The sequence below is a fragment of the Ictidomys tridecemlineatus genome, chromosome 2 (genome assembly GCF_052094955.1).
Source record: "Ictidomys tridecemlineatus isolate mIctTri1 chromosome 2, mIctTri1.hap1, whole genome shotgun sequence".
In the NCBI taxonomy this organism is placed as follows: domain Eukaryota; kingdom Metazoa; phylum Chordata; class Mammalia; order Rodentia; family Sciuridae; genus Ictidomys; species Ictidomys tridecemlineatus.
In genome coordinates, this window is record NC_135478.1 from 67,542,507 (window position 1) to 67,568,812 (window position 26,306).

The following is a 26,306-nucleotide window of genomic DNA, read 5'->3' on the forward strand; positions in this document are numbered from 1 at the left end:
AACAATTAAGTTTCTGCTTATGAGCATTCATATATACAGACGGAAAATATAGAAACTGCAAAGGTTACAGTTCCTAAAGAGGCATGGAAAGAGCTGAGAGGAGATTCTCAGGCTAAGAGATTCCTATTTGGTGTGAGCAAGTATGTGAGAGTTGTTAAAGTTCATGGGGTATGTGGAGATAAGTGAATATAGACTGGATAGGAGACCTCATGAAGGGGACAAGGAAGCCTTTACATGGCCCAAGTGGACAAAACTTGATCTTCATAGTGAAGTGGTAGGAAGCCTTTACATGGCCAAGTGGACAAAACTTGATCTTCATAGTGAAGTGGTAAAAAGAACAAACATGTTTTTTTTTTCATAGGGAATATCCCACTATATATTTCTATGCCAAAAAAAATCTGGAGTATATAATTTGCCACAATGGAGCTCTGCCACCAATTTCTAACTTTGATCAAGTATATGACTTATTTAGAAAAGCCTTTAAACCTAACCTTATCATAATTTCCCTGTTAAGAACCAAAAATGGATGAGAACAGCCAACAAAAACCCTTTGGTTAATGAATAATTTTTCATATATATTATCTAAATTCTGGTTATACTGTTTACAACATACCCTGAATTTACAACAACCAGATGGCACGTTATATATAGTTTTAATTTTCCGGGTTTAAAAATCTCAGTTTAGTCAAATTCAACATGGACTCATTTAATAACTCCTCAGTGTTTATGTGTTATTCATTTATGTGTCTCAAAAAGCTCAAAAAACAATTTAGTACATTTAATAATTAAAAAAATATTTACATAAAAATATTTCAGTATAACATATGCAAAGGTAATTTAACATTTACAACATCATTAAATATTTTTGTGTTTTAAGTATACTTTCTCAATGAGTATGCAGTTTTATAAATGGCCTATCAAACAATGTAAATATTTTCTGGTACACTATATATTTGATAACTGGTAACCTCGGAATTTAAAAGTGTACCAGTATTAGTACTGTGGATTATGTTCTTTAAATAAATGTTTTTCTTTGTGGTCATATTTTTCTTTTAATTAGCACTAATGAACCCATGGATCTGACTTTATTTCTGCAATTGATAAAAGTTCCTCCATTTAATTTCAGCACCGATCTGTTCCTTTGGTGCAAAACTACAGATTAAAATAAGCCGTTTGTACTAACTATAGTTATTTCTGTAAAATGGTATAATTTATTCCTTAATCACATCATCATCCCACGGGATTGCTTTCAGGGCATGGATGTTATGGTTGCACCCTACTTCCCTGTCCCCTGATTTTCATCTGCCTCTGTAGGATTCACCTAAGTAGATACCTCAGTAGCACAGGAAGAAGAAGGGGCTGAAGCAGGAGAGATGGGAAAATAGGAAATGGGGCTTTGTGGAGAGAAATGAATATAGACTGGATAGGAGAAGGTGAGGGGTGCTATTGTTAATCTATATCCTGAAGACTGTAGCTGCTGTTAAGGACAATGTGTATGTTTAGTCTGCACATTAGATGGAATCTGAAGAGCAAAAATCTATACAAACTCAAAAGCAAAAGTGAGTGTATAAGTAGGAAATATTTTTTGTAAGTCTTTCGAACTATGTTCTGTTATGATCTCTTCTAGGATTTTGCCTCATTATAGAATGCATTAAAGTAAGTTGTCACATATACAAGACCATCCCCTGTCAAAAACTTTGTCCCATATGAGAAAAAACATAATGCAATTTGCCAGTTATTTACCCTTTATACTAACTGTAATATAGGGATCGATGCACTGTCCAGTGTCTTTCAGACCAATTTTCTCAATCCTGATAGTGAGTAATGTCATTCCCGGTTCTGATGGCAACCTTGGTAATAAAGTACCTGGCAACAGAGAAACCTCAGTAAAAGTTAGCTCCACCAACAATTCAGAGTAAATACTTTGACAAACAGAAGATATAGCCTACCTCTTAGGAACTAGCTAGGCATTATGTATTTTTATTTCCGAAATTCATGAACATCTGATGTTATACTTTTTTAGAAAAATATTTAATTTTACACATAATATATCTGCATTTCCCAACCATAAATCACCTTTAAGCAGAAATAATCATTTCTATAATAATAGTATATAGTATGTATAATAAAAGTATGTTAAAAAGATTACTTGAGGAAGCCCAATTATACATAATTGTATAATATGCTCACATAATATTTATATTCCATATGTACTTCTATATTATACTCAGCATCTTAATATGAAGTGGTAGAACAAAGACGAGAAAAGCTTTTAAAATACTTGTTATACTGTTCTAAAGTCTGAGACATTTAATATCAGAGTTGATCAATACATTCTTCTCTTTAGTTACTCATAAAATGGCAAACTCAGAAGTCAATGTCATCCTTGAATCCTTTAAGAGACAGCAACATTCATTTGTTCAAAAGCTGAAAAGCTTTTGAGAGAGATCCCTTAATGCACAGAATCATTGTATAATTAATCACCTAGCATGTGGTCAAGAAAGAGATGCCACTTGGGATACTAATAAACATACAGTAAATCCATGACAATTTTAAGAGATTTTCACTTTGTTGATGAAAGCCTTATGATAAAGCATGGCCTAAGAGACATAATTCAACACAAGTGCTCTAATGTGGATTTTCAACAACAACAACAAAAAAGGCAGCTATATGTGTGTGCATGAACATTCCCTGCACCATGTGTTTAAATTCTCAATTCTTTAGTTTCTAAATTCCACCTTGTTACTGTTTTCTTATTAGCTGCACATAATTAATCTTTGTAAGGAGTCATTCTAGTAGGTGTAGTTAGAATATTTCACATCACTGTAGCTACTGCTTTTAAAACTTCAAAAACACAAGTACTTCATCTAATAAACTTTGAATAAGTTAGATTTTCTGTATTTCTAGGTATAAATGAGAAAGCCACAGCACTCTTACAAATGGATATGTCATTTAAGAGCTGTCCGAAGTTAAGAAACCCATTCCTAATCGACACTGATATTCATGTTTGTAACTGTTTAAAAGAAGCCAATGGCTTATAGTTGTAAATTGTATTAAAATGCAATGTCTAAAAAAGACTCTAGCTCATTCCTAATCATTTCCCAGTTATTAATCATTAGAAAACGATTCCAATATCAATAAGGAAATAATAACGTAGCACATACCATCCAAGCCTCTCAGAAAATGGTGCAAAATAATTTCACTTGGAAAAGGTAGAAAGAGGGTACAGATATAAAGGAGAGTTAGTGTCCTTGACATTTCATACTGAGACCCTAATAACTGAGGTCCTTGGTATTATTATTATTTTGCATTGCACATGTGAAATACATATGAAGAATAACCACAGAAATCGCCTTTTCCAGCTCTGAGAACCAGGCCCCAGAGGAAACTAGATAGCATAGAGTTAGCTAGACCTCCTAATGCAGAGGTGAACTTAACCCATCTAAATAAATAAAGCAGGTGCTGCATTTTGTGCCATGAGCAGCTGACTCTTTGGTCATCTTAGAATTGGGAAGCATTTAAGTCATCATGGGAGCCAAACATCTCTAAGATGTGTAGAGATAGACACCCCAACCTCTCCTCGACCAACCAAGCAAGTATGAAGAAGACCCTCAGACAGATGCCCTGAAGGGACCCATCTCACACCTTCTCCCACCTACATCCTGCTTTCTCCACCCTGACTCTAAATGAGAAAGAGGGCTTTAACTGGGCTTGGGGGTGCACACCTGTAATCCCAGTGAATCAGAAGTCTGAGGCAGTACCATCACAAGTTCAAAGCCAGCCTCAGCAAAAGCAAGGCACCAAACAACTCAGTGAGACCCTGTCTCTAAAAATAAAATACAAAATAGGGCTGGGGAGATGGCTCAGTGGTTGAGTGCCCCTGAGTTAAATCCCGGGCACAAAGAAAGAGAGAGGGGGGGAGGGCTCTTGATTGAATGAACTTTAAACCACATTTCATCACATCAGGTTTTCTCAAATAGCACCAGATCACACTGGGATAAATACTGCTGAAAACTAAGTGTTCACTAAATAGGGCTTGGACACTTCTTTTGCTTCCGGGAGAGGGTCATCACCATGGAATTCCTCTTCCTTTGCTCCTCATCATAGTGGACTCCTCTTTGACAGACAGAACCCTTCTCTAGTCCGACCACCATAACATTTCAGCTAGACCTCCCTATGGTATTTGTCACCCCCTGTTTTGGGTTATACTGGAGTTCATTTCCCAGCTCTTTCACTACGCTGGAGATGCATAACATTTGGGGTGCTGAACCCAGAAAATGCATAAACGTTCATACTGGTGATATTTTTCTGAACATATATTAAGCACTGACTTTTAGTATCTTCAGGCCAACTGAGTTTATCTACTCAGCCCAGTGATTTTCATACAGCAGGAACATCACAGGTTTTCATTTAATGATTCAATATAGAGGGGTAAAGGCAGGAAAATGGGGTGCAGAGCAGAGTGGTGAATTTTTCTTTCTTTCTTTCTTTCTTTTTTTTATACCAGGGATTGAACCCAGGGGTGCTTAATCACTGAGCCACATCCCCAGCCCATATTTTCTTATATTCTATTTAGAGGCTGGGTCTCACTGAGTTGCTTAGGGCCTCAATAATTTACTAAGGCTGGCTTTGAACTTGAAATCCTCCTGCCTCAGCCTCCTGAGCCACTGGGATTACATGCATGTGCCACTGCACCAGGCTTGATCAATTTTTCTTGTAAGTGATTTGCCCTCCTTCCAGGTCACATCTCTGTGAGCAGGACCAGCTGCCCTGAAATGACCTCAGGATGGGCTCTGGGCAGGATGCAAGTGAGCCAGGGGACTGGCATTCCCTATGAAATCTCTTTTCATTCTCTGATGAGAGAATACTGAAATTCTCAGGCAGATTCCAATACATCAATACCAGCACTTCAACTCTACAATTACCTCACTTTGTAAAGACAGAGTAGGGCTCAGGGCTGGCATCTACAGCAGTCAAGTGTTCCTAGCAAGGAGTTAATGACCCCGGGCCCCTTTTACCATCTGAATGTTTACAATACCTTTCCATCCTTTACCTTTGACACTGCTGCTCCATTTACAGTAACAAAATGAAGCTTGCATTTTAAGTCAATGAGTTTTTCTGCTTAACAAGCCAGTTAGAAATCCAAGTGAATGATAGCAGGTGGCGCCAAGAGTTGGCACCGGTGGCAAAGACGTGGAATAGAGGAGAATGTGGGCCTAGAGGACCACAGATTCTTGCAATTTGGGGAGAAAGGACAGCAGGAAATCTGCATGAGAGGACAGAAGCAGGGGGCTGGGAACAGAGAGTTTCTAAGGGTCCAGGGGGCAGAGAGGAGAATAATGAAGTGCGAATCCCACTGAATGTGGAAGCCAGGCATGACAGCGACTTGGCCCGCAGAGCCAGAGAAAGCTAGGCAGAGACAGGAAATCAGTGACATCCCAGCCAAAGTGACAAGCGAGAAAGGGGATTGTAACAGTGACATTCAGGCCTTGGTGGAGAAGACAGGCTATAAAAAGCAGAAACCCAGTGAGGGTTGCGTGGTGCCATGATTTGAAGAATGAAGAAGGAATTTTCCAGAATGGCAGGTGAAGAAATGAATCTCGGTGTGTTCAAGGAGAAAGCTGAAGTAGGTTTTGTGGCGCTTTAAAAGTCATGAAGGGACAGAGAGAACAGACATCGCAAATTGCTAAAAGCTAGACCACACAAAAGGTAATGTCTGCTAGAGTAAAAATACACTTTCCTTTTTATCAAAGGAAAACTATGGAGAAATTGAGGTTGCTTCTAATCCAGGAGCCCTGTGTTAGACAAGGTCCTCTAGAGAGACCAAATCAACAGGAGGTATGATTATAGAAAGGGGACTTATTAGGTTGGCTTAAGTGACCAGAAGCTGGAGAGTCCCCAGTGGCCATCTGCAGGCTGCAGAGCTGGAGGAACCAGCAGCTGCTCAGTCCAAGAGGCTGAAGCCCCAGAACAAGAGGGATCAATGGTGCTACCCTAGCCCAAGACCAAAGGCTTCTGGAGAATCACTGGCAGAGTCCACTTTGGAAGAGTGAAGAAGTGAGAGTCTGATATCCTCAGGGGATTGCAGCAGCAATCAAGAATCCCTTCAAGAAGAATGCAGCCTGCATCTGGTGCTGCTTCCTTATTCTTTCAGTTTTTATTCCATTCAAACCTCCCATGGGTTGGATGGTGCTGCCCATACTTAGGGAGGGTCTTCATTCCAGTTGGCTATCCCACATGCCAATCATTCCTAGACACACCCTCACTGATGCACCCAGAAGCCTCTTCTTCCTGGGTATCTCTTAATGCAATCAAGTTGACAATTCAAATTAGCCATTACAAGCCCCGCCCATTCTGTTCAGTGGAAAGTCTCTGGCTTTATTTCCACTCCTCTTCCTACCCCACGCCCTTCACAGGTCATTCTTGCCACCACACCTCTGCCATTTCTTGCATTTCTTTTTTTCTGAAATTGAAGAAAGCAGAATTTAACATTTATTTGACTTGAGATTATATCATCTAAAAATGAAACCTGTTCAGAAAAGTTGCATTTCCTGAATAAGGCAACCTTCTATCAGGTGCTGGAAGATTTATCATTAAAATAACTTCTGACATAGCATAATTCACAATAGCTAAACTGTGGAACCAACCTAGATGCCCTTCAGTGAATGAATGGATAAAAAAAGTGGCATATCTACACAATGGAATATTACTCAGCAATAGAAGAGAATAAAATCATGGCATTTGCAGGTAAATGGATGGAGTTAGAGAGGATAGTGCTAAGTGAAGTTAGCCAATGCCCCCCCAAAAAAATGATGAATGTTTTTTTCTGATATAAGGTGGCTGACTCATAGTGGGGTTGGGAAAGGGAGCATGGGAGGAATAGACAAACTCTAGATAAGACAGAGGGGTTGGAGGGGAAGTGGGGGCTTGGGGTTATAAATGATGGTGGAATGTGATGATCATCATTATCTGAAGTACAGGTTTGAGGAAATGAATTGATGTGAATATACTTTGTATATAACCAGAGATATGAAAAATTATGCTCTATATATGTAATAAGAATTGTAGTTCATTCTGCTGTCATATATAAATAAAAAATTAAAAAAGACAAAAATAGTAAAATTTAAAAACTCTGACAAAAAAATTTAAAAATCAGATAACCTGGGTTCCAGCTTTGCTGTTATACCTATTAGTTGTATTAGTTGTATTAACACCATGGAAACTCCTGAGCAGGACTGATGCTACCTTGCTTAAATAGCTAGCTGTTACAGATATCTCATTCAATGATGTTCACAGGTGGTCACTTTCATTCCAAAGCAATCTATAGATTTATTGATACAGAATTAAATTCACTGTCACATGACATTTTAGGGTTACATATATTGCATTCGACTCTTGAAGTAGGGTTTTTAATATGGAAAAATATTGCCATCTTCTATAAGTGCTTCTGGCACCACTGCAGGGGGACATCTGTGTGTGTTCTTCGGGAGGTGTAATAAAGTTTTAGAGACGTAGGAATGATAGCTTTCTCGGATTATAAGCACTGTGAGAAAGAGGATGCCCTAGAAGAATGTGGATGGCAAGATTTGAGAAACAGAGAATCAGGGACAATGGGAGGACAGGTGTCAGAAAGGCCAGCAGCTCATCTCTAATCCAAGAACAGTTGGAGAGGAAGAGTCCAGGAAAGCTCCCTGCTTTATACTCTGGACAGGCTTCTTTTCTACACTCTCCAACACAACAGGGAGATGGAAGGATAATGTGGCACTCACCACCCACTATCCCCTCTCCACTACAGGATGCTTTGAGAGCTCAGGTGGAGCGCAGTGTAGCTCAGGGTGATGTCCTCACCCAGGGCAAAAACTGCTTCCTTTTTCATTTGTGGCCATGGTGGATGAAGAGCAGGGAATGCAGACACTGTGACCTCCCCTCCTCAAGCCTTCTTCCCCAAGCCATCTAAGCAGTTACTCCCTTGGTCCCCATGTGTGGGCTTTAGCATGGGTGGCTCTTCTGACCCTGCAAAGGTCTTGCTAGCTCTCAGGAGCCCAAGCCTCTTCCAAGCAATGGATATACCCAAAGGGGTCAGAGCAAATAGCACCAGACCTGCCCCTCCAACTAAGAACCATGCTCTAGAGCATTCCCAGCCACGGCAAGGCCTCTTTTCTCTCCCCTCACATCCAGTATCTCTTTCTGTACAAAATCATGGGCACCTCATGGAGGCTGGTGGTGTAGCTCAGTGGTAAAGTGCATGGTTTCATGGGTTTAATTCTTAGCGCCCCCCCACACACACCAAAAACTGAAAAAAATAAAATAAAATAAAAATAAAACAGGAGCATCTAAGGCTTCCCAATTCAAAATTCACTCTCCTGTCACTCTTCCTTTTCAAGATCAAATAAGCATAAGATATTTAGAAAGTGGGGGATTAAAGGCAGCAAAAGAGGGCTTTCCTTGCAATGTCTTTTTGTTTTCCTTTGTACTCAATAATTCAGTAAATATTGATCACAGAGGGTGTATGAGTTAGCATTTTGTTGCTATAACAAAACACCTGAGATAATCAACTTATAAAAGATGAAGTTTATTTTGGCTCATGGCTTCAGTGGCTCCAGTTCATGATTGGCTCTGTCATGGTTTCAGGCCTCTAAGGAGGCAGCATGTCATGGTAAAAACATGAGGCAAAACTTCTCCTGGCCAGGAAGGAAAAAAAAAGAGAGAAAGAGGAGGGGCAGAGGGTTCTAGTATCCTCCTTCAAAGGCACAATCTCAAAGACTTAATGTCCTCCTCCAAGATCCCTCTTTCTAAGGCCCCTCTTTATACCTCCCAATAGTGCCACCCCCTGGACACACGGCCCTCTGGGGGATACTTATTCAAACTGTAGCAGGGATTTGATACTTCTGTCCACTTACTCCTTACTCTTTCCTTGTCTTTCTACCCCATCTACACGATTCCTCCAGCAGGGTGACAGCTGAGTGACCCCCTTTCATGTGAGCTTCCCCAGGACTAGGCTTTAAGATGACAGTCAAACATCCAGGTTTGATTCTTGGGGACAAGAGTCATCAAGCAAAGAGTTCAGCAACCTCACCAGGAAGACCAGTGAGAACCTTAGGTTACTTGGAAAAAAGGATCTCTCAGGGCTCTGCCTTTGGTCCCACAGTGCCAGAGGTGAAGCCAGCATGGGGCCACCAGCCATCCACTGATCAAACCCTAGGACTCTCACTCTTATCAGGTGGGACAGAAGAAGTCACCCAGTTGAGCCCTGTCTGAACTCCTGACCTAAAGAGTCATCTTTTTCCACAAAGCAGTGTTGTTTGGAGCGACTGTTGAGCCCGTGGGTTATTTTGTGGATGTATCCATAGATAAATGGAACCATATCCCTTTGCATTTTACATAAACTGTCACAAGGTCACATTTCAGAATGATTTCTTATCATTTGCCCTCTTAGCTACACATAAGTTTTCAGGTATTTTTTTCTTCGCAGTAACAAGAAGCTGGTTTAATTCCTTACCGATAACCCCAAGGATCATACATGCAAAATATGTATCTACTGGACCTATGAATGGTTTTAAGCCATCTGGTGAATTCCCCAAACAAAATTCATCGAAACGAATGATGAAGATAGCCTGAGCTCACCTTTGAAAGTTAACACATGGGTGCAGTATTGACAGAGCCCCAAGTGACAGTAATAAAAAGTCCTCCTCTGGGATACCTCCACTGGGAAGTCCAAAAACTCTATTGTAAATGGCAGCAGCTGCCTTGGCTAGTTATTAATGTGTTGATTCTAAAATCTGAGAAAGGTTCTGTTGCAGTCTGGCTGCAGCAAAATAACCGGGGGGTGACGAGCAACTTGCGTGCATTGATACAGCAGGAGTGGGAGCCGTTTATTGTAGGACAGGAGGGGTATATATACATTCCACACAGCTTATCTTAATTAACATAAACTAGATACAGCAGTCAACCAATAAGGAATCTCTACACTTAATGGCTTGTTGGTGTTACTTCACAAACCACTCCCTCTGGCAAAATGCCAGGCGCCATCCTGACTTGTTTACAGACCCTAATAAGGTTCAGTGCTTTGATGGTGATTTGCATTTAACCTAGTTCAACCACTCGATCCCTAGGCAAGTGGGTTTTCCACACAATTTTTAGATAAATGATCTCTACTCCTGGAATATCTAGTGGTATACCAAATTTTCTTTTATTTCAAACAATTTTATCATTTGTACATGATTCGGGGCTACTCATAAAGTCTTTCCAATTTCTGAGTTGTCTTTTCCTTGTCTTTTTAATCCCTCTTCTCTGATGAGAACACATTGGCGGTGACTTCTTTGGCCTGTGAAGGAATCAGTAATAAGTCCTCTCCTCGGCTTTCACCTCCAGCTCTGTCTTCCACAAAAATAAAAGACAATTGTGTTTGTGAGAATGTTTCTAAGTAAAGATTAAGCAGGGACTGACCGAGGAAGATGTTTCCATAAATGAAATGTTTGTGCTTCAGGGAATTTGTGCAGAGATCCAGGTGGCAACGAGATGCCTCTTTGCTTCAAATTCTAGATGCTGGCTGAGGACTTAACCTGGGGACCGGTCATTACTGTTGTCACTGATTTATCTCATCTTTTCTATATTTATTTGCTGCAGTAAAATAGCTTCGGAGGAACACGATCATTATTTTGGCAACATGTGTGAAATATTCACAGGACCCTGTATCATCCTGTATTTGAGGGCGTCTACCTGGATCAAAATAAATTAACATCGAAGGGATTGACACTATATGTTAATTACTATCATTTGCTAATAAAAATCAGTCTATGTAATTCAAGCCTCCAATTTTAATTTCTTTAATATTTTGGTAGACTGGAGTTAGATATATAATTATTTCAGTTTTCTCCTCTGGTTTTACAAGTGAATAGAGAATGACGTACATCCATTCCTTACCCCAGAACAAATCCATATGCAACCACCCAAATGAATCCATTTCATTCCTGCTTCCACCATCAAACAACCAAAAAGATAATGCAATAATGCGATGCCACCTTCAAAGGTTATACACTATAATGAAACCTGGTTGAATAAAGCTAGTAGACCATTCCACTCAGAAACCACAGAGTCGGAAGTACAGCCAAATTAGTCTCCCCTTGCAGAGAACACCTAGCTCCCTTCAGAGATAATCAAGAGACCCAGCTCACACTCCAAACGCACTTGGAAGGGATGCCACCCACCTTTCTGCCTGTCCCCACCAGCTCTGATTTTTGGAGGGACCACGGAAGTGAAGTGCATGCTTAATTGAGGCAGTAAATACCAGGCTATAGCAGATTGTTTTACTGTTAAATACAGTAATGGGTTTTTAATGGCTGCTGTCCAAATTTACAACAGAAAAAAATGGTTTATTAGTAATAATAATAGCTGGCATCTTTATCTTCAGAGCACTTCACAAATATTAGCTCATTAATCCTGCCTCTGCCACCGGTAAGGCCGTTACCACCAATGTTCCCATCCTTGGTTTACAGCCAGAGTAACAGGAAAATAGAAGAGAGTTGTTTCTTTTTTTTTTTTTTCAGCAGGTTTGTGTGCAGGGGTCAATTTCAAATTTAAACAACTCATATCAATTTTTGTACAAAAATAAATGGGCACTCACTCTGATGAGAGCCAGCCCACTTTTTGTGTGGACAGTGGTTAAGGTCAGACTCAATTTATTTGAATTTGTGCTCCCAGAAGCACACACAAGTTACACCTAAATTGCTCAGGGCTGGTCCCTTCGTATCACTCCAAGCAAATCAATTGGGCTCAAAATCTATTCAGACCAAATCAATTACATGCAGAAACTGGTATGCATAGAAAAGACAAGACTGTGGAGACCCTCTGAAATCCAGCTCCTCTGAGAATTTCCAGAGGGTGTGTCACAGTGTGAAATGGAATCAAAGTCAAATTTAAACATTTTTATTTGGGCTTTCTATTTTTATCCATTAGCTCAGATCTTTACTGAAAATAGTATGTCTTTTATCAGTGAACAATAACAAATAACTCCAAATAGTCCATTATCCTTGCAGCTGCAGGCTATACATGCTAAAATTATTATTTTCATGTGTCTGTTTGACTATTCTTGTGGTCAATGCTTCAGATTCATACCACTGGGCAATGCATTCAATATTCTTCACATCTTTTACATTTTCATCTAATGAATGAATTCTCTATTGTCTCCAGAAGCACTTACAGAACAAATTTAGAAAGTCCTTCACAACATACACACACATACACTCACAAAAATATATGTGCATTTGTGAAGTCAAGAGCTCTCTACTCCAGGAAAGCAGATAGGGATCAAACAAAAGCCCTATCCCCAAACTCCCCCAAATATAATCCAAGAAAATGGCATCTCCTATCTCATCCAAAAAGGAAGCAAACATGTCGCTGTGTATGGTACAAAAAAGAGCCTTTTGGAGTCACTCAGAGGTTGGGAATGCTTTTTATATCATGCATAATTAATTAATATTGGTTTCCAGACTAAAAAAATCAAAATCCACTCAAAACTCCCAGATACATTGACTATACCTGGAAAAGAATTGTACTTCCTCTTAAGCCTCATGATAAAGAAAGGGTCATCATCATGGTCCTGTCATTTTCAAGAATAGCAGCGCTGGGATATGGCATCTGCCAACGCCAACTATTTCTGTGTTCACCCCGAGTAGCAGATACTCCCTTTTTGTAGAAATGCCAACCATGTAATTCAATTGGTTACATATAAATTGAAGATGTGAGGGGACTCTATGCATATTGATATTATAGAGCATCAGAAATATTTTTGCCAAGAAAACAGGAATGGCAATGATGTCAAGCAAAAAGCTCTGGAGAAGAAAAAGGTTGATTTTTACATATACTGGTGCCCAGGGCCTGGAATAAGAACATTCAGAGCAACAGATGCTCAGATGACAAGATTTCAGGGAGGACACAAATGTCCCCCTCTGCCAATGTGTCTCCCACATGAGAGACACTTGGCTATTAATCCATCGCTTTGAGGATATTAAAACCTCATTTCAAATGTCACAATTCCTAGGATAGAATTAAAGTATCATGCAATGCCTTCAAATGTCTCCCTGATATCTACTTTCCTCGTGTTTACCTAGGATAAGTGCACACAGGACAGCTAAGTGTGCACGAACTACAGGCAAGAGAGCTAGTCCATGGAGAAGATGGTAGTTGGAACATTGATAGGCATTGCATATTTCAAAAATGAATGCCCAACAAAAGAACTAAACAGACACTTCACCAAAGAAGAAATATGATTGGTCAACAAATATATGAGAGAAATGCAAATTAAAACTACACTGATATTTCATCTCACTCCAGTCAGAATCGCAATTATCAAGAATACAAGTAACAATAAATGTTGGTGAGGATGAGGGGTGGGGGTACACTCATATATTGCTGGTGGGACAGCAAATTGATGCAAGCACTCTGGAAAGCAGTATGGAGATTCCTAAGAAAACTTGGAATGGAACTACCCTTTGACCCAGTTATCCCACTCCTCTATTTATACCCCAAAACTTTAAAAAAAAAATAAAGCATACTACAGTGACATAGCCACATCAAAGTTTGTAGCAGCTCAATTCACAATAGCTAAACTGTGGTACCAGCCTTTGTGGCCCTCGACAGATGAATGGATACAGAAAATGTGGTAAATATACACAATGGAATAGAGAGAAAGAAATTAGGGCATTTTGTGGTAAATGGATGGAATTGCAGACTACCATGTTAAGTAAAATAAGCCAGTCCTAAAAAAGGCCAAATGTCCTCTCTAGCAAGCAGAAGCTTACACACAATAAGGCAGAGGCAAGGCAGGGGGATAAGAATGGATGTTCATTGGATTAGACAAAGGGGAATGAAGGGAAGGAAGGGAGGAAGGGAATAGGAAAGAAAGTAGAATGGATCAGATATAACTTTCCTATGTGCATATATGAACACACAACCAGTGTAACTCCAGATCAAGAATGAAAAGTTATCCAGGCACCATGGCGCATGCCTGGGATCCCAGTGGCACCGAAGACTGAGGCAGGAGGATCGTGAGTTCAAACCCAGCTTAGCAAGGCACTAAGCAACTCAGGGAGACCCTGTCTTTAAATAAAAGATTGAATAGGGCTGGGGATGTGGCTCAGTGGTCAGGTGCCCCTGAGTTCAATCCCCAGAACCAAAAGAAAGACTGACAATGGGAAGCTACACTTCATATATGCCTGTTATGTCAAAATACATTCTACTGTCATGTATGACTAAAAAGAATAAAAAATTAGAAAGAAAGTAATGAACACCCAAGAGAGAGGAGAAAGGATGTTGAAAGAGTGTGACCGATTCAAAGCTGGCTCAGAGAGGCAGTGACAGCCAGGACTGGGGCTCTCCTGCTTTTGAGCCTGAGCCCCACCTCTGTCACTCACAAGCCATGCTGTGTAAGCTTGGACAAGGGCCCTTGCACATGGGCACCTCCCAGCTTACAATGGACATGATGATGAGGGTACCTTCTCCCAGTCGCTGATATGGAGATTGCAAAGCAGCTGGTCACACTTGAAAAATGAGAAACGGTGGCTTTTGAAAACATGCACCTTCACAGTGTTAGTCCCATCACTAACACAACGTAGTTATTTAATGAAAACCCCAAGGACTAGTCCTTTTCAATGTATCATAGAACCCATGTGCACCAAAACAAACAAATAAACAAATAAATAAAGAGTGTCATAGCAATAAAGACGCTTTGTTAAAAAGCAGAAAAATGACTGCTGACATTCTCAATATTCCCCAGACTCATTACAGCCCTTGGTTTGATACAGAGTAACTCTGGATTTTCTTTGAAAAACAGCAAAAAAAAAAAAAAAAAAAAAAAAAGATTCACTGTCAGATACCTGAGCAGTAATTCTGCTACTCACTACTGCGTGGCCAGGGGTCTGACCTTGGGTCAGTTTCTCCATCTATAAAATGTGATTGCAAGACTTTCACTCACCACACTGCTGTAAAAGTCAATTGGGATGATGTGAGGCAGTTCTCTGGGAAGCATCAAGTGCTTGAATCATTCTAAGTGATACTCTGGGTTTCATCAGAAATATGGCAGAATGTGATGGACATCATCATCCAAAGTACATGTATGAAGACACGAATTGGCGTCAACATACTTTATATACAACCAGAGATATGAAAAATTGTGCTGCGAATGTGTAATAAGAATTGTAATGCATTCTGCTGTCATTTCTTTTTTTTAATCAACTAAAAATAAAAGATATATCCATGGGTAATAGAAATGCAGCCTCCAGTGTTAGAGTCTTCGAAAATATTTATCTTCTCTTAAACCTTTTTTTTTCACATGAAATGATTTATTTCATTTGAATGCATCAATATTTAAGACATCCTACAATGAGATGATATCTCTTTACATTCTACAGCAAAGATCTTCCACACAATGACAAACTGTATTCACAATAAACCCTAATAGCATCAGATCATCGGAAACTGCCACTCCTGTCCTATCATGTGGGGGAATATATCCCCTTGCCTTTGGAAACATACATTCCTCACTTCAGTATTCTAAAAGGGCTTCCCTGACCTATTTTCTCATCCTTTTCCCTTGCACAAATATGTTAAAGAAGAGGAACCCTCCCCCACCCCCTCCAGAGATCCAAATACACAGGTCACTGTGACATTCCCCTGCCAGGCTGTCATCTGAGCGTTCCCTTCCCAGGCAAGACACCTGCAATCCCTTGCATGAGAATCACTGGCCCCTTACAGAGAAAGGTTTTTGTGAGGGAGGAACGTCTGCTCCAAATGCAAACCTGTTACCATAGAAGCTGCCTTTTTCCAGGCTTCTCTGGTGAATTGCCTCTCATCTTGGAACACAGAGTAAAGGGATGGGCAATCTGCTTTGAAAATTGGTGTGTGTGTGGGGGGGGGCTACAGCTAAAACCCACCTCTGTTCATGAGCATACCCATTCGGGGGACAACGAAAGGGAAGAAAGGAAAAGAAAGGAAGGAAGGACAAAGGAAAGGGGGGGTCAAGAAGACCCTGAATGAAAACATAGTGACTCTCTCTTTTGCACAGTTTTGCGTAACTTGAGCTCTGCCCTTCCTTACTTCCATTCCATATTGGAAGCCTTTGTGGTGTGCAGGGTCTGCTTCCTGAAACTTCCAGATTCCACGCTGCTGGGCTCAGGGAGAACTGACCTTGCGGACCACTGAAGCCACATTCTCTCGCCCACTAATAGGCTTTCTAAGCCATCCTGAAGGAGAAGCAGCCGTCCTGGGGCAGGAAGGTGGCTTTGTCTGGTGATCAGGCGGGAGCACTGCTCCTCTTTCAAAAGCCACAGGACCTGCCTGGCAGCCCTTCCCCAGAGCAGCAGCTCTCACCTCCACCTCCCACTGTCCCTTAGGATGAAGGGCGAGGAGGAGGCTCCAAGGCTGTCTTCGAAATCCATGTTGGTTTGCCTTGCTAAAAAAGAAGTGGCTCCCTTCTTAAAACTCCCTAAAACTGACCTGTTGGACGATGACCCACGCACCAGTAAGGACGAAAGAGAAGGCACCCGAAGGCAAGGTTTGACCCAGAGAGGATGCACACTGTGAGCTCTTCCAGGCCACCAAAGGGACATGCCACTCACTTCTGACCAATGGCTCACTCCACCTGGACACTCTCAGGTGGAGCTGCAGACGTTTGAGGGCTCAAGATAAGCCAGAAATGTGACTTATCAGGATCTTCTGTTTTTTTACACTTTGGCCAAATTTTTTTTCTCAAACATTCTTTGCATCAACCAAGTATATAATCAATTTGAGCTCAGTCCAAGGGACATTGGTTTGGAACACAGTTCCTTTCCTTCAGGAAAAAGAAAAAAGAAAGAAAAAAAAGGTGTTTCTTTACCCTACACCAATATAACAAAGACATTGAAATTCTCACCTATGCACCTTTTGCTTACACAATGAACTCCAAAACAACCCAACTCTCCCTCCCTTATTGGAAATCTCTGGGTAAAACAGAAACATTCATGAGTCCAAAGTTATAGGAATGTGGGTAGCTGGGCCTGTTCTAATATGAATCTAGTGAAATCATTCAATTTCAACATGGCTTACACATTACACATCTGCAAAATCAGTTTAATGTCTTTTTTTTCCCTACCATCTTCACAGAGATGTCTGGTTGGAAAAATGAAACTACACACAGGAAATGAAAGAACTTTTGAGATCATCAGAGAATAAAGTACTACTTAAGCCCCCCCAAAAAATTAGTTGTGAGACTCAGAGGTTTTCCTATACTTTTCTTTTCCAGCTAAATTCCAGGTAACCATGAGTTAATGCCTTAGGCCCACAGGATCTCATGGAAGAGACACTCAAATAAGAGGCAGGTCTTGTCCTTCTTGGCTGAATGGTAAAAGTCTCAATAAAAGCTTTAAAAGTCCAGATGCCTCTAAATGAACTGGTCTGGGTTGCTAAACCTCTCTAGGTGAATTAAGTTTCAGACAAGCTCCAGAATTCCTGCTCACACAATCTTTCTGACATGCGAAACAATCAGTATTCATCTATGCACATTAGCAGGAAGGAACAGTATTCCATTTGGTGGTAGGGTTGATCACAACTCATATTTATTTATGCACACACAGTGATGCACAAGCACACTCCATGCACTGGGAAGGTAGGAAAAGGTAATTGTGATTATAATAAAAATCCAGAATTTATTGAGCACTTAGTAAGTGCTACTAAGCTGTCTGCACAGATTGCCCCATACAATGCTCATGAGAACAACACATGAGCTAGGTATGGATGCTATTACTGTTTCCATGAAAGAAATCAGTCTGCGGTCAACATGACAGTCATGGCCACATATCTACAAGTCCACAAACATGGGCACTGAGTCTTGGAAGCCTAACTATACGGTCAGTGCATTTAACCATCATACCAGTGGCATCCCACTGTGCCAGACACTGTAAGGGTTTATGAGACCCATAAAATAGAACAATGTGTGCCCTCCAAGAGTCTATGATCTGAGAACAAAATTGTGTTGCACACTAAAATTCATAGACTGTATATGAAAGTGGTCTGACTGCTGTCCCTGGATTTAAGGCAGAGCTCTGGGGAATGTCTACTTCTGCAACGACAGAGCAAATAACATGCACCCAAATATTACTAGGGATAATGTGCTAAGACCACCAGGAAGACACTCTGCTCAAAGCACAGAGCATACACATATACATTTACCAAACTTGGTGTTTATTATTGCTGTCATTATCTGGCAACATCATTTGAACTGAATATTCACATGCACCCCGAATTTACCAAAGTGTGGCAAACTATGAGTGTGAATCCATCTCCCCTTGGACTCTAGCTTTGATTCTTACTGAAATTATTTTTATAAACACAGGCAAATGCTCCTAATACACTCTCAAAGAGATATCCAAGTTGTACTCTCGGGGGCAGGAATGGATTACATGAAAAAAAAATTGACACTGTTTACAGAAAATTTTTCAAGATGAATACAGAATATGCCTCTTTGTATTTTTATTATCTAAACACAATGGGAAGTTAAAAAGGCTCAGTTTTTAATCCGCAATACATAAAATCTCAATTAGTTATGGTCTATTTGTGCACTGACTAAAAACATTCGTTAACAAAACAGAATTTTCTAGTTTACTGGATAAATACACCAGAAGAAATTGCAGAATAATGTTGGGTTGCCTGGCAACCGGTGCTCTACTCTCTTGTTTGTGATCAATCCCCTTCATTCATCAGGCTTCCCAAACCAGTGCTGGAGAATTCCAACCAAGTTGTTTCTTGGGAAAATTATAGTGACTTTCTTTGGTAACACAATAACACTTTTATTCTCAGAAGATAAACTTAGATGTCCCTTGGATCAAAGGAATGTGTTAATTCATTATTCTCTTCATGGTGCTAATGAGAAGGCTATAATTAACTAACTGCACTATTGCAACACACATAAAATAAACTGCAGTAATTAGTAATGTTTAAGGTGTTAACCATCCTCCAAAATTAGAAAATAACAGAATCTTTCCTCCAATAAAGACATACAGAAAGGAGAAAGCACCATATCTAATTAAATTGAGAATTGTTTCCCATCCCTCCCAAGGGGGAGGGGAGAGAGACACATGATCACCAAAATGTGAGAGATTTCACTTTAATAATAGAGAAAAATGGCCCAATGCCGAACCTACTTGTAGGTAGACATAAAATGCTGCTAAATAATGTAATCTTTTCTTTCAAAGAATACTTAGCACAATATTTTTCCAGGAATGAATAGAAAGAATATCATGCTTTCACTCATTAGCTGTGTTAACTTAGCATATTGTATGTAAATCACCATAATAATTGCGTTCTGTTCAGAGTGAATTAGTTAGAATGAAGCTGTAATCAAAATGTTCATAATTGAAAATATAGTATTCTCAGACTTGCTCTGAAAAAAATAAAACAATGAACAGTGATTGAATCAGATAATACAGTTCATCACTGAGAACAGCCTTGGTGTAGAGAGAAGTTGATCCTCTTTATTATACCTCTGTATGCTAATTAGCTCCCCAAATTCACAGCTCAACATCTTCCTCTAAGTCCTGTTTGTCCGATGCTGCCCTTTGTCTTTAGCCTCACTTAAGATTTCCAAGTGCACCACTGCTTGGGTTTTTTTAAGAAAAATACAAAATGGTGAAAAGCTAAATTTTTGTTTCTAAAATATACTAGACTTAATAATTTCCAATAAATGGAACATTTAATGCCAAAGCTCCTGGGAAGCAATATGTAAATGATCACATGAATCTCAGACAAGCGGTCACACTAATTCCTCAAGGTACCTTTTAAAGATGACAGATTCACTGTGAAGATGAGCGTGTAGCCGATGGCAAACTTGAAGCAATCCTCTACTATCTGAATAGGAACTCACCTTATCTCTGACAATCATCCCTTCGAATCTGATGGTGTTACTTTTCCTTATTACTTAATTCTCCTAGTTAAAAACTACTAAAATTGGCTGGGTGTGGTGGCACATGCCTGTAATACCCTCAGCCCGGGAGGCTGAGGCAGGAGGATCGCAAGTTCTAGGTCAGCCTCAGCAACTTAGCAGAGCCCTAAGCAACTCAGTGAGGCCCTGACTCAATAAATAAATAAATATTTTTTTAAAAAGGGCTGGGGATGTAGGTCAGTGGTAAAGTGTCTCTGGGTTAAACCTCCAGAAACCTCCCCACCTTAAAAAAAAAAAAAAAAAAACTATTAGAATTGTACATCAGTCTTGAAAATTTCCCTTATTTAATTCTGCATAAAAGAGATCCAGGCTAAATTATTTCAACAAAGCAATTTTAGGTCAAATAATGTCCTATCTTCAAAGATTTCAGAAGTAACTGTAAAATTTTTTCTATCCAGTAAATATTTTTTTCTAAGTGAGGTCTCTTTCACAGAGGTTATTTGGTGATGGTTAATTAACTATCTGGCTTAATGGCTTCAAGTCTAACACCACCAGCCTATATTTTAGTAAGCAAATGTTCTCTTTTTTAAAATTCATTTAAAACCAGTTCATTTTTTAAAAACTTAAATGTAATAAGTATATCATTTGTAGTATCAGTTCCCATCAGATGTGCAAACAGTTTGTCACCAGGTAAGATGGTACGTCTCTGTGAGCATGAGGTAGCAATGAACATGGATGGCTTTTATTTAAAGGAAGGGTCCCCGCATCTAGATGCAACAGAGGGCAACCTGGGAAATACATATTAATCATCATGGTCCTGCGCTTCTTCATTGAAGTCTTTTCAAACCTATCCTGAAAGAGACTTTAATGAACTGCCATAGTCAATATTCACACCTGCCTGGTAATAACTATTTGTCTCCATTTATTCGATGACAATATTCAGGAGCCTGTACATCCTCCACACCCTGTCAGTTACTGCAGGAATATCTACTTGAGGCCACAACATGGAAAGCCAGGATATGTGCACTAGATTTTAGAACCCAGTTAAATTTATAAAAGCCACAGGGCAGTCCATCACCAAGAGACTGAAATTAACACAAATCCAACCACAACATCAGCAGGTCGAAGAGGAAACACAGAATCTTACACACACACACACACACACACACACACACACACGAGAAAAAAAATGCAGAATAAATTCATTTTCTTGTCACCAAAATTTCCTCAAATGGCTTTTTAATTTCTGTCAAAGCAATAAACTGAAAAACCAAACCAAAAGGTTTATAAGAGTTAGGATGGCCTGTAAATATTAATAGCAATTGAGATTATTCCTGAAAACCAGAAAAACACAGCATTTTGCCTACAAGGAAGGTGCAGAGAAATGAGAATATACCAGCCATGTGTAATTAACTTGATGGGTATCACCAGTAAATGTTCAGAACCACAGCTAACTTTTGAGTGTCTGTGATGTGCATCACAATCGGGTTTGCACTGTCCTCTGGGGTGATTTCTTACCCAGTCTTGGAACAGCCCAATGTGGAACGTACAAAGCCATCCCTATTGTTCAGAAGGGGAAACAGAGGTACAGGAGAGTTAAATAGCTCTTCCCAAACACTCGGAGGATGGGAGATGGATGAGAACCCACGTGGTCCGCCCGGGGAACTGGACCTTAGGTGAGCCTAGGTGCTTTACAGGTTGCCCAGCCCCTCACGCACGCTCAACCCCCGTCCGCGGGAGCGCGCCACCGCGCACGTGCCGGTTCCAGCTGCTACCTACGGGTCCTGGGGGATGGGGATCCCTCCTGCCCGCACAGATGAATCCCCAGCGCCCTTCTCCAGGGGCTGAGCCAGTGGCTGGCTCCCCGCAGAAGCGCCTAGCGCCGCAGCACGCACCTTCCACTGCACACCTGCCCGCCTCCTCTGCCCACAGCCAGACCACCCACCCTACACCCGGGGGATTTGGGTACCTGCCGCTGCTTCTCTTCCCACGGGTTTTTGCAGGAATTCCTCAGCCCTGCTCCTGGCTGGGCAAGGGCAGATCACTGAGAGCCAGAGTGGGAATGGAGAGGCCGGTGTTTCCTGCCTCTAGGCTCCAATCCCTGCTCTCCAAATTAATCACTTTCTGCCTGCTCCCTCCCCACGCACACTCAGAGAGAAAGAGGGAGAGGGAGAGCGAGGCACAAAGAGGAAAAAGGGATCATCCGTGACTGGCATCTCTAGCTCCCCAGGCTCGGCTACCAGGGAGCCATGGCAACCAGACCCCCTGGCCTGCCCTCTCGCCCCCACATGGGTCTGGGGGAGGTGTAGCGCCTGCGCCTCCCGGTTTTCTCAACCCACCCTCCTAACCCATATCCCTAGATCCCTATTCCAGGCTGCGGGCATTTACGGACCCCTATACGTATCTAGCTAGAATCCTCTCCTGAGAATAGGAGCAAGAGAAGGAGTGGGGGGCAGGTGGAGAGCGTCACGGCCGAGAGATGGCCAGGGGGACAGAGGCCAAGACTGATCCCCCTCCTAGAGAGGGCGGAATCTACGGGAGGGTATGGAATCCTCTCCAGAGGGTGGGATGGACACTGGGGGTGGAGGGAGACTGAGTGTCAACCTATCCGTGACCAGAGGTAGTAAGGGGGAGCTGGAGGATTCCAGGAACCCAGTCCAAATCCAGCCTCAGCCACCTCCCGGGCTGAGAGAGGAGGTGTCTCTACCCAGGTTAGGGCAGAGGGACCTGCAATCGCTTCTGTTTGGGGCAAGGACGCAACCGTCTATTGCTCACCATTTCTTTTCCATAAAGGGTTGACCCTCTCCGCCCAGGCGCCAACCCTTACTTAACCCTCCCTCCATCTCGCCCAGAGTAGGCTCCCGAGGAGTGGGAGAGCCCCCAGGGCTAGCAAGAGCCATGCAAAAGGACACACCTGAGTCTCCTTGGACACCCGATCGGTCCGGTACCTTCCCTCCAGGAAACTTCTCCCCAAGCTGCCCAGGAGTGAGGAGAGGTAGGAGCAGAGTCCGGAGTCTCATGGAAGATCCAGGGGAGTTTCTAGCCGGCCGCCCTCCGCGGATCCACACCGGTGTCTGCACGCAGAGATCCCGCCTCTTCCCTCCAGCTGTCAGCGCTGGTTTCTCCAAGACTGGACCTGTTCGGGCTTGCACCAGGGTCCACACCCTCCTGCCAGAGACTGTCTCACAGCCTCTCCCTCCTCTTTTTCCTCGGTTCTGCTCTGCCACCCCTCACCCACGCCACTGATTTTTCCCTGCCTTCACACACTCCCTTGGGACAGGGAGAGTTGCAAGCTTAAGACTTTTTATCTGTCACTCCAAGCAAAGAGCCTAAGCCAAAACTTGTCATTTGCAACCTCTCTTGGTCAGAGGAGGTAGGATCGCTGCTCCCCTTTGATCTGCAAGAGAGAAATTTAAAAGAAACCCCTCCTCTCTCTCCCTCCGGAGGGTTTCCCTCAGTTCATATTCCGCTCATGGGTTGCCAGTCTGGTTTTCAATGCTCCTGGTTGGAGGAGTGTGGTGCCATGTGTCTATTTAAAAATCCCCTTTTGGCTTTCCTTCGCCTTTAGAGGCATGGTGGGACTACTGAATTTACAGAAGATGGCACTACCATGGGCGATCAGATCAGTACATACAGAAATTAAGAGACCTTCCACTGCCAGAATACTTCAATTCTATGTTCACAATGTTGTTCTGTAAGATTCTTCTTGCATGCTCTCTATTATAGAAGAAATCCCTGTACGCTCATTCTCAAAGCAAAAAAAGACATTTCTGATGCTTTATCAACTCCATGGACAGATAGAAATGTTTATTTTAGAAAAGCCCCAACATAGCACTAAGTTACAGGCTTGGGCATTGTATCCAATTCACACAATTCTTTCATTTTCTTCCTCCACCATGATATTTTCCAAAGTATGCACACAAAAGTATGGAGGGGAGGGGGGGATCCTGTTGCATTTAAGTTCTCTTTGATGGTAACAGTCTTATTGACTTCAAATTTTTACTCCATGGCGGCTGTGAGATTGACCTAACAGTCCCATTTTGTTCTCAGGGAGGGCTTCGAACAATGAAGACATTTAGAGCTGAGAACTCCCCTCGGACTTGGATGCAGCTACAGAGAAGGGTACAGGGAGGAGCAAGAAGAAGGGGAACTCAGGATTCTGTGTCCCAAGCAATTCAATGGAATATTCTGAAAATGAATACACACACGTTTGCATTTTAGTTATTGGTAACCTTGGGGCCTGTATTCTGTCAGTTCTTGTGTGGGCAAGGTTCCTCCCCACTGCCTTGGCAAACTGCAAATGCAAGTGAGGACAGGATTCGTCCTAACTTTAAACTGTGCTGCTGGAGTGATTTCCTTCCCCCGGGGGCCATCATTATTCATGTGGCATGTTTTCTAAAGAAGACACAAAGAATAATGAATAAAATTCCAACAAGGAAAATATTTTGCCTGTAGGAAACCGTTTCCAGGTAAAGAAGCCACTAGAGAGAGACACAGTTCAGTTGGTCTCAGGACTTTACTACCTTCTGGGGAACCATCCAACTGGGCAAGACCCAAAACTCCAATTTTGGCCAGAGCAACAGTGTACTCTTCGCCATAATAGCTCTTTCCTTCTCTGTAATCTGTTTGCCTGACATGAGGCTAATTGGAAGTGTGTATGTATATGTGCGTGTGTGTGTGTGTGTGTGTGTGTGTATGCACTTGTGTGTCTGGAGAGAGAGACAGAAAACTTATATTTATTAATCACTGAATGCTTTGGGTGTTAGGGTTATGAAAGGAAACTCAGTAGACAAGACCCATCTCTTCTTTTTAAATCAAATATCCAAAACTATGTTAGCTAACACCAAGGCCCAATACCCCAAACAGGGAGATGAAGTATTGGTTGTTAAATACAGAGGTTTTTCTTAATAGGTGTCCTTCTGAGTATCTGATGTTGCATATAATTGTGGAAATGATACCCACCTCTGGCTCACTAAGAACGATAATTAAGTCAGCATATATGCAACACACTGTAGCCTAGGCAATGAAATTTTAACAAAGAAGAAGAGAGGTAAAGGTAAGGAAGAAGAGAAGGAAGGAAGGAAGGAATAGAGGGAGGAGGGCAGAAGGCACCAAGATGATGAATAAAGAAAAAAACATGTTTGTTCAGAGGTGTGCACTGTGGAGGCCTCTAGCTTTAATTTTGACATCCAAAAGACACCTCCTACCTATTATCTCCAAGGATGGGCTCATATTTTTAATATATTATCAAACACAGACATTCACACGAGGTTTTTCTGGCCCTGGCATCTTCTAGCTCCAATGTTCAGCCTCCAGGAAAGTCAGAGGCAGCAGACAGCTCTCAGCCAGAGCAGTTGTGTGCAAAAGACACCTTCTGCTGTTGCTGGGGACCTCTCTCCTGGCCCTCTTACACTGTCTGACACTTTATTCAGACCCAGTTCCCACTCACACCCAATCCTAATCTACCAGGTGTCACCTAGCTGCACATAGGCACTGGAGCAAGACTCCAATTCTGGGGTGTCACGTGGACATGTATCACATGAGCTTGGAGAGGTGTGAATTCTCTCCCATGCAATTGAGGAAAATCATGTCAAGTGAAAATACTCCTCCTTGGGAACCACCCATGGAACAGGGGAGGAGGGAGGAAAGGGTTATCTCCTGAATGGAAGCAGAAGGTGAGCGAGACAGGCCAGTCAAGTGGGAAGACATTAAAGACAGGAAGAGCAGGGGTATTTTTCAAAGCTTTTTCCTGCTGATTTACTGCCCACCCTCTGCCTGAACCATCATTTGGTACCATTCCCAGAGCAGGGGCCATTGGAGGAGTGTCGCTTCCTGGCAAAGCAGTGTTGCTAGTGATAGGGCAGCTTGCCTAGAAAAATCATTTAGCAGAAGAGCGGTAGTTTTGGAAATGCCATTTCAGTCTAGCAGCTGCGAATCGTTGTCGTAGATCGACAGGGGCTTTCTGGCCAACTGCTATCATCAAGGAAAGCAGGCTGTTCCACCGAGAAAGGCGTCCTTCAAACACAACCTTGGAAGTGCAAAAGCAGCCGCCTTCATTCCCTCTGCAGAGTCTCACTGCCAGTCAAGAGTCATTTTGGAGAATCCAAGAGCATTAATTCTGGAACAAATAAAAAGGTAAAATATTCTGACTCATACCAGGGAATCATTCATACCTCTGATTTGGCCCTAGGAGGTCATGAGAACCCTGGCTTTTAGCAGGGATTTCTTCATTTTACAGGCATTAATTAGATTATCCCATGTATCCAAGATAATGGTGTTATCGAATCATATGCCGTCAGGCCTCCATTGATTGCTTGTACAAATCAAAAATATTTGTCACCCTCCAATCAGAGGTGGCTGCCACGGCTTTCCTCTTGGTCATCTGCTGCAGATCCTT

At 41.8% G+C, this 26,306-nt stretch overlaps 1 protein-coding gene across 2 annotated transcripts in view; it reads right to left on the reverse strand.

Annotated features, from left to right (window-relative positions):
* Window positions 1-22,083, reverse strand: part of LOC144375122 (axin interactor, dorsalization-associated protein-like) — a 74,455-nt gene extending 52,372 nt beyond the window's left edge. The window contains exons 1-2 of one of the 2 annotated variants that reach the window (XM_078038683.1): window positions 21,879-22,082; window positions 1,744-1,866 (exon numbers count right to left, since the gene is read on the reverse strand). In XM_078038683.1, the coding sequence (XP_077894809.1) occupies window positions 1,744-1,831 (88 nt within the window). In that variant the 5' untranslated portion in view covers window positions 1,832-1,866; window positions 21,879-22,082. Of the gene's footprint in view, window positions 1-1,743; window positions 1,867-21,878 lie in introns of both variants that reach the window. The other variant, XM_078038684.1, reaches the window with a different exon arrangement.
* Window positions 22,084-26,306: the final 4,223 nt, after the last annotated feature.